Source organism: Artemia franciscana, chromosome 10 (genome assembly GCF_032884065.1).
Source record: "Artemia franciscana chromosome 10, ASM3288406v1, whole genome shotgun sequence".
In the NCBI taxonomy this organism is placed as follows: domain Eukaryota; kingdom Metazoa; phylum Arthropoda; class Branchiopoda; order Anostraca; family Artemiidae; genus Artemia; species Artemia franciscana.
Window position 1 is genome coordinate 1,882,174 of NC_088872.1, and position 19,161 is coordinate 1,901,334.

Consider the following 19,161-nt stretch of genomic DNA (forward strand, 5'->3'; position numbering starts at 1 on the left):
AGAATGTTAATTATTTTGATATACTAATTGCAATCAGTTGATATTTAGCGAAGTTCCTTTTTACTTATAGGTCTCTACTACGAACCATTTGAATTCATTGAATTCACCATTATTCAATGGTGAATTAGCAAAATAAAATTAGCAAACTGAATGTTCAAAAAGAACAGCGAACAGGAATTTGGCCACTTTCATATCCCCACTCCTCTAAACGTACATGCTCTAACGGTATTGCATCATTTGGCTTTATTGGAAACCATGTATATGTTAAATATATTTTTTTGCACTTATATTGGTAACAAAGAAATGTGTACTTGCATAAAAGCTTGCTTTGCAAAGATCGATAGGAATAAATATCGCCAGTTTTTCTCATTTTTCTTGATTATTCTAGTGATTTCTTGTTGTTGTGATTTCTTGTGATTTCGGTTGATGTATTGAAAAATTAAAGCACAGTGTTTAAAATGCACATAATTTTCAACAAAAAACGATGGCGTAGTAGAGCTTTTGGGGCTCGGGTGGGACTTTTGAAACTTTGAAACCTTTATGTTAGAACTTTTTTGGTTAGGGAAGATAAAGGAGGGACGTAATGTCTGTTCGTTTTTATGTTGGATATTCGATTTAGTTTAGATTCGTGTCGGGATTTATTTGTTCGTCTATACCGGTAACTACCATGGTGGTTCAGGTGAAACCAGAGAGGTTCATGGAACACCCTAGAAGGGTAGGCATTGACATGACAAGAATCTTGTATGACAACATTGGCAGAATCTCACAGTTCACAAATAAGGTTCCAAAAATTTTATCTTGTTTAGATACTGAACAACTTAAATACTGGCATGATTTAACCTATAAATACTACTACTACTACAGCTTCTATTATACTTAGTACTTTTAATTGCTCACTATATTACAAAGCCACGCACACTTCTCCTCCATCCCAATCCAGTAAAGGCCTGTCTCTTAGCATACTCTCGTGATGCTCCAATTTCATTAAAACTTTCACTACGGCCCCCTTCTGCTCTATTCGGAGACGGTCTGCATTTCGTTGCACCCTAGATGGTAAGCTGACAAAGTCTTATAAGCTTTTAATATCTATGCCCCAACCATCGTCATTACTATTAATAAAATTAAGAAAAAGAATTCAACTGAAGGCAATGGGCAACACTAAGACTTAAAACATACAGATATTTTTCCATATTTGAGCGGGCATATCCCCATCTCAGTCCCTTGCTCTCCCCACTAAGTTATTTTTGTACCTTTTAAAAAAGTTTTCTAATTAAACCAGCTACGTGTTTCATGACTTTTTTTTAAAGAATAAGGATAAAGAGTCAAAATTTATTATAATGAACGAGGTATTTCGGAGGGGACAGTCCCCCTCATATGCATATTCATTTCTGTTCATCTCAAGTTTTCATGCTGCTTCTTACTTTCAATTGAAAAACCCTATTTTTTAAATTAATTTCTGACTGTAAGCTGGCTAAGATAATTTTGTAAACCAAATTAGCCTGCCACGACAAAAAGTAGGGAAAAGTAGAAATGGGGTTTTGTATGGTCAACAAAATAATTAAAGAAAAATAACGGATATTTTGAAAAAACAACTGCTTCCCTTCTTGAGCAATATTAGAGGAAGTCCCAAAATAATCTAGTTCCTATTTTCTGATAAAAAATGAAAACAATTTATACCATAAAAAAAGAAAATTAAAAAAAGAAAAAGACAAGAAAAAATAACATGGATATAAAAATGAAACAAATGCAAAACTTAAAAAACTAAAAAGGTCATCAACACGGAACAAAATAACAGATAAAAAGACATTTTAAAATTTAGAGCAATAAAAACGAATTTAAGAAGGTCTACTATTCAGGTAATATCTAACGACTAACGATATTCTCAGTTACAATCTTGACAAGCGACTTTTGCCTGAGCCATAGCATAGTCACATCTGTTGGTAAAATCAAAATTACACACGAATACAGCAACAATTATGTTTACTTTTCGTAATTTCACGAAATCAGATTGAAATTTCATAATTTCATCGAAATCATGAGCCAAGGTTTAAGGCAAACTTTTTGAAACTAGAAAAGGTGGAAACTTAGAACACTGGTTCCTGTATCTGTCAGAATCTGTCAGAAAAAAAAACTTAAAAAAACGTAGTATAAGGAGAGAAATTAGTGTTGGTGGAAACAATTTAAACTAATTTCTTCTAATTTTTATTTAGGGCATAACAATTCAATGATTTCTTCCAATAAGGACACAAGTTAGTGTTGGTGAAAACTCTTTAAACTACTTTCTTCCAATTTCCATTTTAGGCTTTTCAAATGCAAGTACAATGCTAAAATCAAGAAAATTCCATGGCATTTATAATTTTTTTTTATTCGCAGGTATAACAATGATATGGCTTGGGCATTGGGTTCTTTCAAAGAAAATAAAATAACAAGGCAGAGAACTACGTCACGTTAATCCAATTTTAAATAAAGCTAGTTTAGCACAGAATCTCTTTGCAATAATATCTTAACTTTCCAGGCGAGCTTACTTTCACAAGACGAGGGTTTGCTCTGCCTCCGTTAGCTTTCCCCCATCCCAAAGCTCCATTTTTAATCCCTCCAATGAAGTTCCAGTTTCCTTCAAATCCTTCATTGTGATGTTATCCCACGCCATTTGAGGACAGTCTGTTTTGTATTTAGCTCTAAATGGAGGGCCAAAAAAGCCTAATTTTCGACAATCTATCATCAGTCCTCTAGAAAATATTTCTTGCCTTTTTCCGAAGCGTGTTGACTCTGCCATACTTAAGTATGGCCAGACTTACCACCGTCACTGTGTTGATAGATGTGGTGCTCTTATGGCTACTGGTTGCTTTCGGGGGATTACTCATTGAATTCTTCATTTCGGAGGATTTTCAAGTTAAATTTGTTTGATAAATTGGACATTTGGATTTTTTTTCAAGAATTATTTCTTTTTAGCTCTTATAAATGTTCTATCTTACAGTGCATATTGAACACACTTACCACTACCATCCCCCATTCTTATACAGGTGTTAAAAATCCAGTTCCAATTTTTTGGATGGGTGTTTTTTTTCAAAACAACGTCAGAATGAAAATAAATATAAAATACTCCACTTTTTATTTTGAACACACTGCCCACAACCACATACCACTACCATCCTCCATCCTTATCCAGGGGTTAAATATTCCAATTCTAATTTTTTGTATGGCTATGTTTATACTAAAACAACGTTAGAATGAAAACAAAGGAAAAATATTCCACTTTGAGTCTTTGACTTCTGTTTATGCTTTTAAAATTCGAACTTTCTGCAGTGCATACTTATTGAAATACTTCAATAAGCAGTTCTTACCTTTAATACTGGTGCAACTGTAAATGATGTTTGACCATCCTCCTCTTGGGGGCCATAGTTTCCCTTCACTAACCTTCAGTCCTCTTGTTCCTTGGGATGATTCACAATAAAACGTCAACCCAATTGCATCTGGGAACTGACTTGTCAGAGTAGTTAGGAGAAGGGAATCGTCATCTTCCAATGGTAGCTCGATAGTTCTTCGGCTGGGAGATTTTACACTGATGTAATTCATCTTTGCCTATGATTTAAAAGTCAGGGCAAAAGTCAATGAGTAAGTAAAAACACATGGGAAAATACATTTCACAATATTCAAAGCAAAACTCAGACGAATGCAATAATGGGAGAAAGACTCATGGTAGTTGTCAGATAAACGCCCTACTTAATGTTCTTCTAACACGTTTCTCTGACGCTAAATCCTAATAAAACATACCAAAGTAAGATAAAAATATAATACTTTAGAGGCAAATTTGGGATATATTTCTACACATGAAAGGAAGAAGAGGTAAAGTATAGCGGGTGTGCATGCCTAATTTGTTAGGTACATTTATTCTGCGTATAAAGTACCTAGCTTAACACTGACCAAATACTCCCCCCCCCGTAAAGTGCAAATTTATAGCCCAAACTGAATGTTTTATATATATTCTGACACATCCCTTTATCTGTCTCATGCCAAACTGAAAAAATACTAACGAAAAAATTCGGTCTTATAATGCGCTAATGAATGACTAACATTAGGTGGGCGTTTATCATACATGTCGCCGATTCATATTTTTTTTTAATTTTCTTATAGTTGCTATTAATTCACAGTGCTGATCAAAATTATTATTTATATTATTTTCAATAAGGAATTACAATTATTGATATTCGAACTAGTATTTTATGATTTTGAGATAAAAATCTTCCTTTGTATTAGGTTTAGATTTTTCTTTTTTATACTTTCATATAATTTTATTGTCTAAAGGTGTTCAACAATTTGGTTCCTTCAAAAGGATTACACAATAATTTATCCTATTTTACAGATATTTGAAAATAATTTGCCAAACACTTTGTTTAAAGTAGGGCTAGTTTTGCTGTAAGTTAATATTACTATTAAGCTTTAAGTTTATTTGTTAATTAGTTCTAAGTTCACTGTGCTTTACAAGACTTGTCAAAGTAAGTATTTCAGCATTAAAGACAAATTTTAGTAAAATAACACTGAAACCAACTTTATAACAGCAATTATGTTATAAGAGGCAACAAAACACCAAACATGTTACAAAAGTTTTCCTTACAAAACAGATCACAATTGGACCTAATTCTGAACTCTGAAATTAATCTTAATGAATTCTGAAATTAATCTTACAGGAGTCACTGAACAGTTTATCAAAATCCTGTTTTAATAGAGTTACAGGAGTATCAAACAGTTTGTGGTAACGAGCTGTAGTAAGGAGCGACCCGGCTCATTAGTAAGTGAAACTCTAAAAAATGGAATTTCGATACCAATAATTACATCAAACGAATTGCATTTTAATGCTGACTTTAAATATATGAGTTTCATCAAGATCAGTTACACCTATCAAAAGTTAAGAGCCTGAGAAAATTTGCCTCATTTTAGAAAATAGGGGGAAACACCCCCTAATTGTCATACAATCTTAAAGAACATCACACTATCAGATTCAGCGTATCAGAGAACCTTATTGTAGAACTTTCAAGCTCCTATCTACAAAAATGTGGAATTTCGCATTTTTTGCCAGAAGACTGATCACGGATGCGTGTTTATTTGTTTTTTTTTCCCAGGGGTGATCGTATCGACTGAGTGGTCCTAGAATTTTGCAAAAGGGCTCATTCTAACGAAAATTAAAAGTTCTAGTGCCCTTTTACGTGACCAAAAAAATTGAAGGGCACCCTCCCACGCTAATTTTTCCCAAAAGTCACCGGATCAAAATTCTGAGACAGCCATTTTATTCACCATAGTCGAAAAACCTAATCACTATGTCTCTTTAGGGACGGCTTACTCCCCTGCAGTCCCGGTGGGAGGGGCTGCAAGTTACAAACTTTGACCTGTGTTTACATATAGTAATGATTACTGGGAAGTGTACAGACGTTTTCAGGGGGATTTTTTGGGTTTAGGGGAGAGAGTTGAGGGGGGGGGGGGTTACGTGGGAGGATATTTCCATGGAGAAACTTCTCATGGTTTAAGATAATTTCAATGAAGGGGGTGCAGGATTTTCTAGCATTATTTGAAAAAAACAAGGGGAAAAAAATATGAAAAGTTTTTTCTACTGAAAGTAAGGAGCAGCATTAAAACTTAAAACGAACAAAAATTATTATGCATATTAGGGGGTTTACCTCCTCGTTATACCTCACTCTTTACGCTAAAATATTTTTAGTAATTTCAGCTATTTATTCTACGGCCTTTCTGATTCAGAGGTTTTTAAGTAATCCAAAAATTGGAGGGCAACTAGGCCTCCTCCTTCACTCCTTTTTCGCAAAATCTTCCGATTAATTGCAATTAATTAATATGCAAATTTTGTTTTAGTTATTTATGTGCGGAGATCCAAGATCAAAAATACATTAATTCAAAAAAGTCAAGAAATTAAATAAAAAAAAAGTTTTTCTAAATGAAAGTAAGGAGCAACATTAAAACTTAAAACGAATAGAAATTACTCCGTATATGAAAGAGGCTTTTCCTCCTCAACGCCCCGCTCTTTACGCTAAAGTTTGAACCTTTCTCTTAATTCTACTTTTTAAAGCAGTAAAAAACTTTAGCGTAAAGAGTGGGGCGATGAGGAGGAAAAGCCCCTTTTATATACGGAGTAGTTTCTGTTCGTTTTAAGTTTTAATGTTGCTCCTTACTTTCATTTAAAAAAATAGTTAAGTCTGGCATATTTGAGGGTGTTTCAGGAAGTGTTGTTTAAAACAGGTGGGTCTTTTGGTCAGATTTGTCGGCAATTTCAGAAGTATCTCTACTGCATGCAGTGCTTCCACTTTTTTTTCTGAAAATCAGTAACGACTCCAAAAAAGTCGGGAGATTATCGGGAGGGTTTTTTTAAGTCGGGGAAAAAATCAGGAGGTTTTAAACAGCTGTTTTGTCTCACATACCAGTTGTATTGGTGGTAAAAATGTCAGTAATAGAGAGACAGAACAAAGTAGAATCGAAAATATGTTTTAGAGTCATAAGTCCGGTCTTCACCTCCCGGAACTTCCGGAATCTGGGCTTCCAGACTATTCTTTGACGTCTTCTTCTTCTTGCATCTCGAATATGAACCGGTCCGAAAGTATATCAAAATCATCCAGAAAAAAGGGGCTTTTGAACTTTCAGATTTCCGGAATTTTGAAGTATCGCAGAAGAAATTCAAAAAAAAATCTCGGAAGATCTGGGAACCCAGATTCTGGAAGGTGAAGACTTATTATTACTCCAAAATCAGCTATCAACAAGGAACAATGTTTCTTTCATACAAAACTTATGCAAACTAAATGGTTTTATTGAAAGTCATCTAAAACAACTTGTTCACATAATTAGAACTAGAATTACGAATACGAGTAACAGAACTCAGGCAGAATTTTCACTGTATCACACTGCAGCTAAAACTACTTGATCACATAACTTGAACTAGAATTATGAATACGAATCAAAGTCAGAATTTTCACTAGATCACACTGCAGCTAATCCTGATCGTCAACCGTATTGTTTGCTCTTTCTGGGGCCAGACGAGCTCGCGCTAAAGAAGCCGATTTCAACATAGCGGCACTAGCTTCAGTAGCGGTTGCGGAAGCAACTACGCCTTTCAGTAACTGCCTCATGCTCCCATCTACGACCAGAGACTGAGGTGTCACCTTAAGCCTACTCATGCCAAGTTTAGTCTGAAGCGTTGAAGTAATCGTAACTGCCGACAGGCAGTTACGTTTGTCTGTTTTGGCGTCCTTCAAAGTACTAAACAGTCTCTCCGCTCTTACGTTCAAAAACGGTAGAGCGTACAGGTACTCAACGACAAGCCTCAGGTTACCAAACTTTGGTTTGCCGTTAGAGTATTTCTGGGCAAATATAAGCTTCCAGTAGTCAGTTACTGAGAGCGAACTTGCATCTTCGCCATTTGGCTGTCTTACAGAGCTCTGCTCTCTCCACTCTCTGTCTATCAGACTTTTGGACCAGGAGGGTAAGCTATATTTCGCCAAAAATGGTGCCAGGCTAGGAGGATTCAGATCCTGTTCCTGAACAGAAGTCAAGTAGTTCTGATAAGGCGAAAATGTCCCAGTCGAACGAGAAGCGGTTTTTAATCTGGACCACCACTTCCTTGTAAAATTCTCTCGCAGTAGAATAAACCTTGTCAACTTCGTTGGGATTGGTATTTCGTCCATCACTAGACGCAAGAAGGCCAGTCATTGCTGCTTCGGCATCTAAGCCGAGGTAGACCTTTCGCAGATCTACATAACTGGCTTCGTCTTCAACATCAATTTTCATGATGTCGGTACAGCTCCTTACTGCGCGAGCATTCATAAAGTTTTTCAACAGAGTTTCCACCAATTGAATGACTTCGATTTTAGTCGGTAGAAAATAGGCGCCTGGGACTGGAAAAGGGTATTGAAGTCGTTCAAAAGTCCCAGCGCGTAGTCCACGAACATCATGACGATCCTCATAAATGGATTTTTCAGGGCACTCAGAACTAACTCACTGCCGTGAGTCGGATCTTCAAAATGGGCACTGGTAAAATACAAGGTTAGGGCATTCCACTGCTCTAGAATTCGGTGGACACAGTTCTGTAGCGAAAGCCATCTTGTTTGACCTGCTGCCAATATCTTGTGGACCGCAAGTTCAAGTTCAAGTTCAAGTTCATTTATTTATAAATCGCACATACATGTATATATAAATTACATAGGCCCATGGGGAGACAAGCTCGAAAAACTAGGCCTAGACAAAGATAAAATAATAACACACTACAATACAAAGATAAACATAACGGCAAAGATACAATAGCACAACAATAATATGAAAGTAGCAGCTAGCCCAGGATCATTCAATACTATTGAAGAAATTAAAAATGTCCATATTATTAAATATAAATTAATACTGGAAGATAGCTGAGAGGCCCATAATCACCCAGAGCAACGAATCATACAAAAACTTTGCCTTACTAAAAAGATACTTAATTAAAAATAATCCTGAACTAAATGAAATTTAAGTTTCCTTTTTATTAAATGGATAGAGGAAAAATTATCAATAAGAGTCTTGTGAGCATCCCAGCACCGAGCTATTGACACAAACGGAGCGAATTTAGATCTCTCAGTATTATACTTGTCAATGTAGATACCCTTTTTTTGTCGAGTGTTATAATTATGTAAATCTTGTGATTGGGAGAACAAACTTTGATGGAGGTAATATGGCGGTAATTTCTTAATGTCATAATTGATTTTGAAAAGAATTGCTCCAAAAGCAAATTGTTGAGAGACTGGAAGTATATCTAGATAAATATATAAAGATGCAGTAGAAGACTTATTTGGAAGTTCAATAGGTGATGGAATAAACAGTTTAAGGATTGTTAGGGCTTTATTTTGTAAAATCTGTATTGGTTTAATATGGCTTTTAAATGTAGATAAATATACTAGAGAACAATAATTAATATTAGTCTGAATCAGAGCAAAATAAATACTTCGTAAAGCAGAGTAGGGCAAACAAAGCTTCAACCTTCGCATTAAACCAACATACCTTGAAATCTTTAATCGTAGATTTTGAATGTGTGTTTTAAAAGATAAGCTTTCGTCAATCACAAGTCCAAGGTACTTTATCATTTTCACACGAGATATTGATAATAGATACTTTGAAGAAGTAACTCGGGTAATACGAGGGCAGATATTTGACTTTCTGCTGTAAATTATGAAATTAGTTTTTGATACATTCAAAGCAATAAAATTTGAAGAACACCAATCAAGAACATTAGAAAATGCAGTATTCAGTTTTGCCTCCAGCTCCTCGTCATTCTTTTCAGAAATTGAAACTGCCGTATCATCAGCAAAATGTGTGTTGAGACACGGGGATGTAAAAGCGCGGTGAAAATCATTTATATAAATTAAAAAAAGGAGAGGACCTAGGACAGAGCCCTGAGGTACCCCAACCTTCGAAGACTGAGGTACAGGTGAAGAGAGGAAATTGCCCCCATCTAATCGTTGCTTTCTCTTATCAAGATAAGATTTAACTAGATCCAACGCCGGTCCACGCACACCACAATTATCCAATTTACTAAAAAGAATACAATGGGATATTGTATCGAATGCTTTTTTAAAATCTAAATATATTGTTGCTGGAATTTCACCTCTATCTAAACATTCATGAATATATTGGATGAGAGCAACGACAGCATGTTCAGTGTTGTGTCCAGACCGGAAACCAAACTGGGAATTTGTGAAGAAATTAGACGATTTAAGAAAGTCATAAAACCTCTTATAAATTGCCTTCTCAAGTATTTTAGAAAATGCTGACAGAATAGAAATAGGGCGGTAATTTGATGGATTTTCAGGAGAGTCACCTTTGTGAAGCGGAACTATCCGCGCTTCTTTAAAAGCAGATGGGAAAACTCCAGTTTTAAATGAAAGATTAATTATATGCTGTAATGGTAATATTATTTCAGACAGTATTTCTTTAACAATTTTAGAACTAGACCCGTCAATTCCCGCTGAATTACCTGGATTTAGATCACATACTATTTTTGTTATTTCAGAATGAGAAATAGGCCCGAGAAAAATTGAATTACTTTGAGGAGATGGAAGGTATGAAGAAAAATGTTTATTACTACGTGAATCAAACTGGTTCATTACTGATAAAACAATTTTCTCTCCTATTTTAGCAAAATAAGTATTCAAAATATCAGCCACTTTCTCCGATTTATTAGTAGTCGAACCATCTTCTAAACTAATAACTTCAGGAAAATTCGACTTACTTTCTTTTTTTATAAAATAATTAATTAAAGACCACGTTTTGCGAGGAGAATTTTGAGCTTCTTCGAAGGACTTTTTATAATACAATTGTTTTGACAAACGTATCATTGTGGTTAATTTATTTTTGAAAATTCTAAAATTTTTAATATTATAATCAGTTGGATTCTTTTACTGCTTTTTAAATAACTGATTTTTTTTCTTAACTGATATCAAAATTCCAGACGTTATCCATGGCCTTATAGGAAATTTTTCTCTGCAAATTTTAATCGTAACAAATGGGCAACTAGAATCAAGGCAGCAATTGAAATTTCTTAGAAAATTATCAGTTGCCATATCTGAATCCTCCGTGGATATTACCTCCTGCCAATCCAATAGTCGAAGGCTTTCATTCAGGTGCTTTAATGTTATTTTATTTATTAACCGTCCTTGACGTTCCTTACTTACCTGTGGTATTTTATAAGTAAGAGCTAAATCTGAAACCAGCAGGAAATGATCCGATATATCACTTAAAACAGCAAAATTTGCTTGAATAGGTAAAGATGTAAAAATATTATCAATGAGAGAAGCAGAACTAGGTGAAATTCTTGTAGGTATCAGGCAAGTAGGAAGCAGACACGCAGAAAAGCAAGAAGACAATAACTCAACAGAGGATTCATTTGAAGCTTCTAGAAGGTCAATATTGAAATCTCCGGAAAGGATTACATCTTTATTTTGAAAATGGGGTTGATGCAAAAAATCATGGAGTTTAGAGAGGAAAGATTTGACTGGAGAAGAAGGCGGTCGGTATACTACGCAAAAAAAATATATTTTTTTTTCCAAGACTAATTTCAGTCACCATTACTTCAAAAAGCATTTCCTCATTAGAACCTTCCAGATTTGCAATGTGTTGAAAAGAGATACCTTCTTTAACTAGTACTGCTAAATCACCCTGGCGCCTAGTCAATCGGTTTTTAAAAATAAATTGATATCCAAGAAAAACAACCTGAGGAGTCAGGTCTGTAAGAAAAGTCTCACAGAATCCAACGACATGACAAGATAGTTTATGAACTACATCGACAAGATCATCCTGTGAACTAAAAAAACCCCTACAATTTAAAAATCCTGTTCTCACAACACCGGTACTGGGAAGATCAGAAACTTCGGAAGGTAATTTATATTTACAATTTGGAAAGTTAATTAGCCCACCGTCATTTATCTTATTTCCTGAAAATTTATCATGGCTCTGGAATATGGAAAAATCAAAAGGGTTAGACTCAAGGTATCTCAGTCTATCCCCAATACAATTATCATCCAATGTACAAAATCAGAATTATGATCCGAACTAGCAGAAACTTTCGCAAAATGCATACCGTCTGAGTCTTAAAGTAGCAAAAACAACTGAACCAGTGAGAACTCGAAAATAATGAAAGAAAAAGAAACTGCTTGAAAATAAATAGAAACAGGAGAGAGAAATGGAACATATTCATTGTAAGATGAAATGCGGACACTGAAAAATTATTGCACTCAATTACTTCATATAAATAGAAACACACACAAAAAAAGAAAGAAAAAGACATAAAATAAACACATAATAAGCTACAGAGGGACAAAAAATGGAACGTTTTTTCCCTACAGAGGAAAAAAAAAAATGCAATCGTATGAACAGAGAAACATTACATACTGTAAAATAATAAAAGTAATCTCACCAAATGAAATGTCATTATTAATCACCGTAACTAGTCAATCTTAATCCACTGTGAAGACGGAGACTTTTTACATTCTAGCGATAATTTGCTCCCTTTTTGTTTAATAGGTGTAAGATGAACCGAACCTGAATCACGCATCTCCTTTCCCTTAGACAATAGCTCATTCCGTAGAAAGGTTAGCTTTGGTGGGAGATCACTGCAAATGCGAATTCCACTACCCTTCAACTTATTTACCTCACTGAGAATCGACTGAATGCTACGATCCGTGTCTAGCGATATAAAAACAGGGGCCGGTCGAACACTAGTTTTCCTACTAGTAATGTTTGAACTGCTATTTCTCTTAAGGCGATAACACTTTGTAAGAGAAATGTCCTCGGTAACTTGCAATTTGTCAGAAAGAAGAGACAATACGTTGCTAGTCACTGATTGATTATGCTTTTCAGCAGGCAGACCATGAACAATCAAATTTAATCTCCTTTCTCTCACTTCGATTTCCAAAAGCCTAGTCTCCAAATCGTTATTCCGCAATTTTTCTTGCTCTAGATCATTTCGAAGCTTTTTTGCTTCATCTTGTAGATTAGCATTTTCTGTTGATATTTTCCTAACTTCGTCTTGAAGAGACAATCATTTCATATTGAAATGATTGTACACATGACGACACAGGTCTTCTAGAGTCTTCGTCAGTTTCTTGCAGGTGTATGAGGCGCACAAATGAATGGAATGACAACTGCACTTCACTATTAATACCCAAGGGTAGCTTCTTTGGATCAGAGTCGCCACTGAGTTGTTACAATCCATCATGGCGTTCGTGGTATCACTACAGAACCCGATCCAATTCCGTAAAGGCACTTCACTTACTCTTAAAAACTCCAAAGTTTCCTCCAGTTTGGTGAAAATGGAAACTGCTGATCCGTTTGAGCACTCCACAAAATCAATGACATCGATATCCGTTTCCATTTCGTTGTTACAAAAGGAAACACATACAGCGAGCTGTTTAACGGTTCCCACATCCGTCGTTTCATCGATGACCAAAGAAAAAGGTCTCACCTTCATTTCTTCGACAACTTTTTGCTTGTAGTAAGGACCAAGTCCCTGACCAACAACATTCACAAATTTTTGTTTCCCGAGACGCACTTTATCAAGGACCGATTTTGGTGGCATCGCTTTCAGCAGGGGAATCAACTGGTCCGAAAGGGAAAATGGCAGGTTGTTGCTGACCAGGAATGAAGCAATTTTAGCTTCAGTCTCAAGCACAAAACTAAACCTCAAAATAAATTAAGTACATCCCCCTAATCTTATATCGAAACTCTAATCAACTTCAGATAAACTTTAAACTTAAAAAAAAATAAGGTTTTGGCCGATTCCGGGCGAACTATTTGCCCGGCGAGCCCTACTTGCTCTCCTTACCACTATATCGAACCTCTTATTAACTTTAAATTTTACTTTTTAAAATTTTCCGGTTTAGGCCTAGTTCCGGGCGAACTGTATGTCCGGGTAGAAAATAATTGTCATATATGGATTCAGTATATTTTCTTACCCCTAAAATGAACATTTAATCAACTATAAATAAAACTTTTAATTTTTTTTCCGGCTTTGGCCGGATTCCGGGCAAACTAATCGTCCGGGTAGTTGAAAATTGTCATATACGAATTCAGCATGTCTTCTTACCCCTTTAATCGAGCCTTTAATCAACTTCAAATAAAACTTTTACTTTTAACAAATTTTCCGGTTTTGGCCGGATTCCGGACGAACTAATTGTCCGGCGAGAAAATAAGTGTCAGATATGGATTCAGCATGTCCTATATGGACTATCTCATTGGCTTTTTAAAACATTTGTTTCGTTCCTTATTTTGAAACCCCTCCCCCACCCCTAGATATGGGGCTACAGGGCTCATCTACGAACTTGGCCTGTACTTTGACCCAATTGATCCTCATACCAAATTTGAAGAAAATATATCTACCCCATCGAGAGTTATCGTGCTAACAGACGGAGGGACGGACAACTTTTGCGATGCCATAGATATCCCTCCACTTACGTGTTGGGATCCCAAAAACCATAACAGTTCGCTTTGGGGCTCAAATTGGAAAAAAAAAATTATTAGTTCTCTCCGTGCGTTAAAATCCATTTTCTTGAATAAGTAAGGAACTAATATTTTTCTGTTTACTAAGGTGATTTTGTTTTATCTTCCTTTTGTTTATATTTTTTTTTAAGGAGAGAGCTGTTAGTTAAAACGACTAATATTTTGGAAAGTTTGAACATTGGAAGTTTAAGGTGGTTTGAATCATTAATATTCTTCAGGAGTATAGGCCTATAGTTATCAGAAGTATTTCTTATGAGCGCAAATGGACGGTAGGCCACAAGCCCTAGACAAAATTCACGCCACAAAAGGTAAGCCATTACTTTAACACAACTGATGAAAACAAGACTCATTATAACACTTGTTCTCACAATGTTTCTAATTTTAACAGCTGTCTAGCCTTGGAGCTTGGAGAGTAGGCTACCTACAGACAATGATTTATTTAATTTTGGCCCACTTGTTAATTCCAGCAGAGTTATACAAAACAATCTAAAAGGAATGATATGAAACACAACAAGAGCTAGTAGCTCGTATGGCACTTGCAAGGCTAGTTCAGAAAATGAAATACAGAATTTGCTTTTCGTTCTGATCATTTGAAACCAAAACCCTTGAGATAAAAATGACCATGAACTTGGAAATCACGAGAAAGTATCGTTTTGTAAAAAGTATTTTATTTTTGGATTTGGCTGTAATGATGCGTACTTTTCTGTAAATGATTTATCCAGAGCATCTCTTTTTTTATTCCCACAAAGTTACATCCCGATCTCTCCAGTCTAAGCCGGTCACGTATCCTCCCCCCCCCCAAATAGTTGTCGGATCCGGTCTGGACATGAAAAAGATCACCAGAGACATGTCCTCTGTTCAATTATTAAATTTCACTCGAATCTGATCACCCGTTCCAAATTTACGCATGACTCAATATTGCGGATTCCCCCTTCCTCCACTCCCCCTACGACTATCGGACCGAGTAAATTTTTATTTACAAGTAAGTTTGATCGGGTCCCTGATACGCCGATCCCACCATTTTAACCGTTTTTCGAGATTTCCGGTCTCCCCAAAACAGAACAAAATAACACACTTTGAAGAGCAAAATAATACACTTTTAATACACTTTGAACACTGTGACATAAAATTTAGACATATCGGCACTTTGAAAACAGATTTGTCCCTTTGAAAACAGATTTGGTATGGCTGGTTTTGGCCTACATCTTAAAATCCATCCCCCTTATCCTCCTATATTGTGAAGCAGAGCAAAATAACATTAGACAGTAGCGCCAAGACCTGGAAAAAGTGAGACACACTCGAACAGCAGCCACACTAGCACCACTAGCGATAGTGAACGTCCCTACTGAAACTTATTCGGTCTTGCACCAGCGCTGGCTCCAATAACTTCATATTTTGAACAAAGCAAAAAAAAGATACGACCTCCCCAGTTTCCTCGACGTGTGCAGACCGCATATTACCTTTACTAGAAATTTCTAAACCCGCATGTTTGTCTCGCTTTAAATGTCGCAAGCGTAGTGGGCGGCGCTATGAGTATGGCCCGTTTGCAAAGCAAGGAAAGCATAGTTCTTGACCCTACTCCCTAGTGTTATTTTGCTCTGTTGTGACTTGTGAAGCCGATTTCGCCGACACTCGAAATCGTTATTTTGATATAGGCTAGTAGTCTGGCGAATACCGGATATCTATAAGACCCGTAAGAATAGTGTATTCGAATTTGTACTATAGAATCCTTGAACTGGCAACAGGTTAAGAATTGGTTTCAAGTTAAAACATGTTATTTTGGTAAAGAAACAGATCATAGAAGCAGAAAAGCCGCCTACCCCCTAGGACAGGTCAGTAGCCTACTTCTTGGGTTGCCCACGTGCAGGGATGTTTAATTGTCCAGTTCCAGTAAACTTGGTACTTACCCTAAAAAAAATCCTGTCATGTAAGGTAAGCCACGTCCTTATTGTACACAAATTATCCAGTGGAAATGAACTATCTGAGTTGACTGATCAGATCAGATGAAGTTATGAACTGAGAATCAAATCAAAACAACCCTTTTTCGAACACAACAATGGTCTCTCACGGGACAAGCTGCCGACTAGGTCATTAATTAGAGTTCGCAGTTGACTTCCGCGAATCAAACGCGGCCGGCGGCTTTGAAATCCCCCTTTTACGGGCAACAAAGACATATTTTGCATTCTGCCAGACAACCAAGAAAGATCAGAAACTTCAAGTTGGACAGAGCTCAATTCAACAGAAATCGGGAGATTATCGGGAGGAAATTTCAGTCGGGAGATTTTCCAAAAAGTCGGGAGATCTCCCGATAAATTGGGAGGAGTAGAAGCACTGACTGCATGACCAGAGAATGTTCACTGCCAAAATATCCATGAACCTTGGTAAGAGTATCTACTTCATATGATTTTGATGCCTAGTGACGAGCATGTAATCAATGAGACTTTAGGTTTTTCCATCTGGCGACTTCAATATTGCCTTTAGTGTCCTCGGTGCTGGAAGAAAGTGTTAGCAATATCCATATTGTCATCTCTATAGAACTCAATGGGAAGTTTATTCCTCTTTTTAAGTCGTCCAAAACTAAATCTACTCATAACAACCTTGTTTCTAGTAAAAGTGGTTCCAACAATATCATCAAAGTTGCAGGTGACAATGACAAGGTCTTATTATGGAAATATCTCAACTTTTTTTGCAAAACAAAATTCAGTTTCAGTTTTGAAACTGAAAATTTTCAGACTTGACATGTGGCCTACTGCAGTTTGGAGCATAGACCCGTATAATTATTATGTTGATCCATATATATTTTATTCGTATCATCTTCAACTGTTCTGACACAAGTATTGTGGAAGTAAGGGATCACTAAACATTAAAAATCAACACCTTAGCAATGAAAAACTCTCAGTTTTTCCTACCAATATCAGACTAGCATAGCTGATCCTTTCTTAACCAGTGGTTGATAAGTTTGTTTCTGAGATTCCCACGATACCCCATTTATAATGATGTAGTTTATTGAGAATGAGATTATTTTTCTTTGTTTTGCAAGCATCCCTCCAGGGTTGGAGTTGTTTGATTGGTTAAAAAGTTTCCACTGGTGATTTTCCCAATCATCAAATCATCGGTTGCACCAGACAGGGTAGCAACTTATTTCAATGTCTTTAACGATTATCTCTGACCCAGTAGTTTGCATCTCATGGCTTTTGTTGGCTGCCCCAGAAGTGGTAGAAAAATCATTTAGAAATTTTATTTTATTCTTCTGAAATAGTATTCCGAATCTTGAGAGTGCGTTCTGTTACTACTGTTGCAAAGATGACCATCATCGTGTTGTTTTCCCCTGGTAATGAAGGAATTGAACCAGATAAGCATTCTTTCTACCAGTTGCTAAACAAAGTTGCTAATAAAGTCCATTAACAAGATATTTTGGTATTACGTGGGGATTATAATTCAAAGTTTAGAAGTGACGCCTAAAACTCAATCACACTGATTGCCACACTTGACCATAAAGATTTTAGTAAAAATGTTATTCGTCTCATTAATTTTTTGCTGCACACCAATTAATTTTTAGAAGCACTTCATTTCCACGGTTCATAAGAGTATTTGCAAATCTTTTGAGGGCAGGACCAACAATTAAATGGACTGGATACTTATCAGTGAATTGAGGAGATCGTTCCTTGAATATGTAAGAACGCATCATGGTGCAGACGGCTTCTCAGATCATCAACTTGTGATAACAGAGTGCCAACTAAAGCTGAAAATTGAGGGGGAAACCTACTACAATAATACTAAGTTTTATTTTATCATGAAAAGTTTCATGACAAGGTTCTACAGATGAGAAATTATCATGCAATAGAAAATAGATTCATCGAACAAGAGCTTAAAGCTTGTAATGCATAGAAAATAGATGGACATTGTGACTCAGTGCCACAAATGACGGTGCCAAAAAAGTAGTTGGATATAAGAAGCTCGAGAAAGAAAGAAGGATTAGTGATGTCACTTTGTAGCTAAGAAAGATATATTGTTGATAAATATTGGTCTAAACATCACTGTGATAACCGATAGCATCATATTTTGAAAAAAAATGTAAAAGTGGTAATAAAGAGGTAAATAAGTCTGTGGGGACGATAAGAGAGTATATATTTAAGAACATAGCCATAGAAGCCGGAAGGACTGTAGGTCATGGAGATATTGGAAATGCATACTTAATAACCAAAAAAGACAGTAGGTAGCCAAAGAGACGTCTTCCCACTTGTCGAAGATGTACATTTTCAGCTTCCGACCAGTGCAAAAAAGGTGACAAAACGATGAAGACAAAACTTTGCTGGTGTTATCAGCCAACTCATTTCATAGGAAGCCGTTGATATTCCATATACCCCAATCTTTAATCCTGGAATATATTTAGGTCTAATGCTCCCAATGAAGTGGATACTGCAATTAAGTCCCTAAGAGATGTGAAACCATCTCACCATGACAGAGTTTCACCTCCTTTGCTAAAATACGGCAGAAAGGCTGTCAAGAGACCACTTAGTAAACTACTACAAACTATCATGCTGATGAGACTATTCCATATGAATGGAAAAAAGGGAAGATTGTCAAATTTTTCAAGAAAGGAAAGAAATCAGTGCACGATAAATGGAGGGAAATTAATCTTCAGAAAGTCTGAAGTAAGGTTCTTCGTGAAATAATATTAAATAAGCTAATATGATATATCAAATAGGAACAAATCTATATGGACGGACAATTTAGTATACATTAATTAAAAAAACTTCACTAGACAAAATTTTTTTTCAAAGAAAATTATATGCCATTTAAAAAAATTTCCATGGTAAGGAATTGTAAGTGAGGGTAAATGCAGCTCAATAGCAACCAAAACTTGAAAAACCCATTCTTGATCCCAGTAGGCACATCAAAAGAATAAGCTTATTATTCTAATATCAAATATATAAGTTCCACTAAATTTACTGTTACCCATCAAAAGCTAAGTTTCTGAATAGATTTGCCAGACTTTCTAAGAACGGAGGAAAGTCTCACTGAAAGTAACAGAATCATAACAAAAGTAACACCATTAGATTCACCGTATCAGAGAGCTCTTTTTCAAAAATTTCTAGCTTCTATCTAAAAAGATATGGCATTTTGTGTTTTTTTATCACA

The 19,161-nt window shown here is 36.0% G+C and overlaps 1 protein-coding gene across 3 annotated transcripts in view; it reads right to left on the reverse strand.

Moving 5' to 3' along the window:
* The window catches only part of LOC136031644 (myosin heavy chain 95F-like), a 97,216-nt gene that overhangs the window by 62,308 nt on the left and 15,747 nt on the right, over positions 1 to 19,161 (reverse strand). For all 3 annotated transcript variants that reach the window (XM_065711294.1, XM_065711295.1, XM_065711296.1), the window contains exon 2: positions 3,345 to 3,582. In XM_065711294.1, the coding sequence (XP_065567366.1) occupies positions 3,345 to 3,582 (238 nt within the window). The remainder of the gene's footprint in view (positions 1 to 3,344; positions 3,583 to 19,161) is intronic.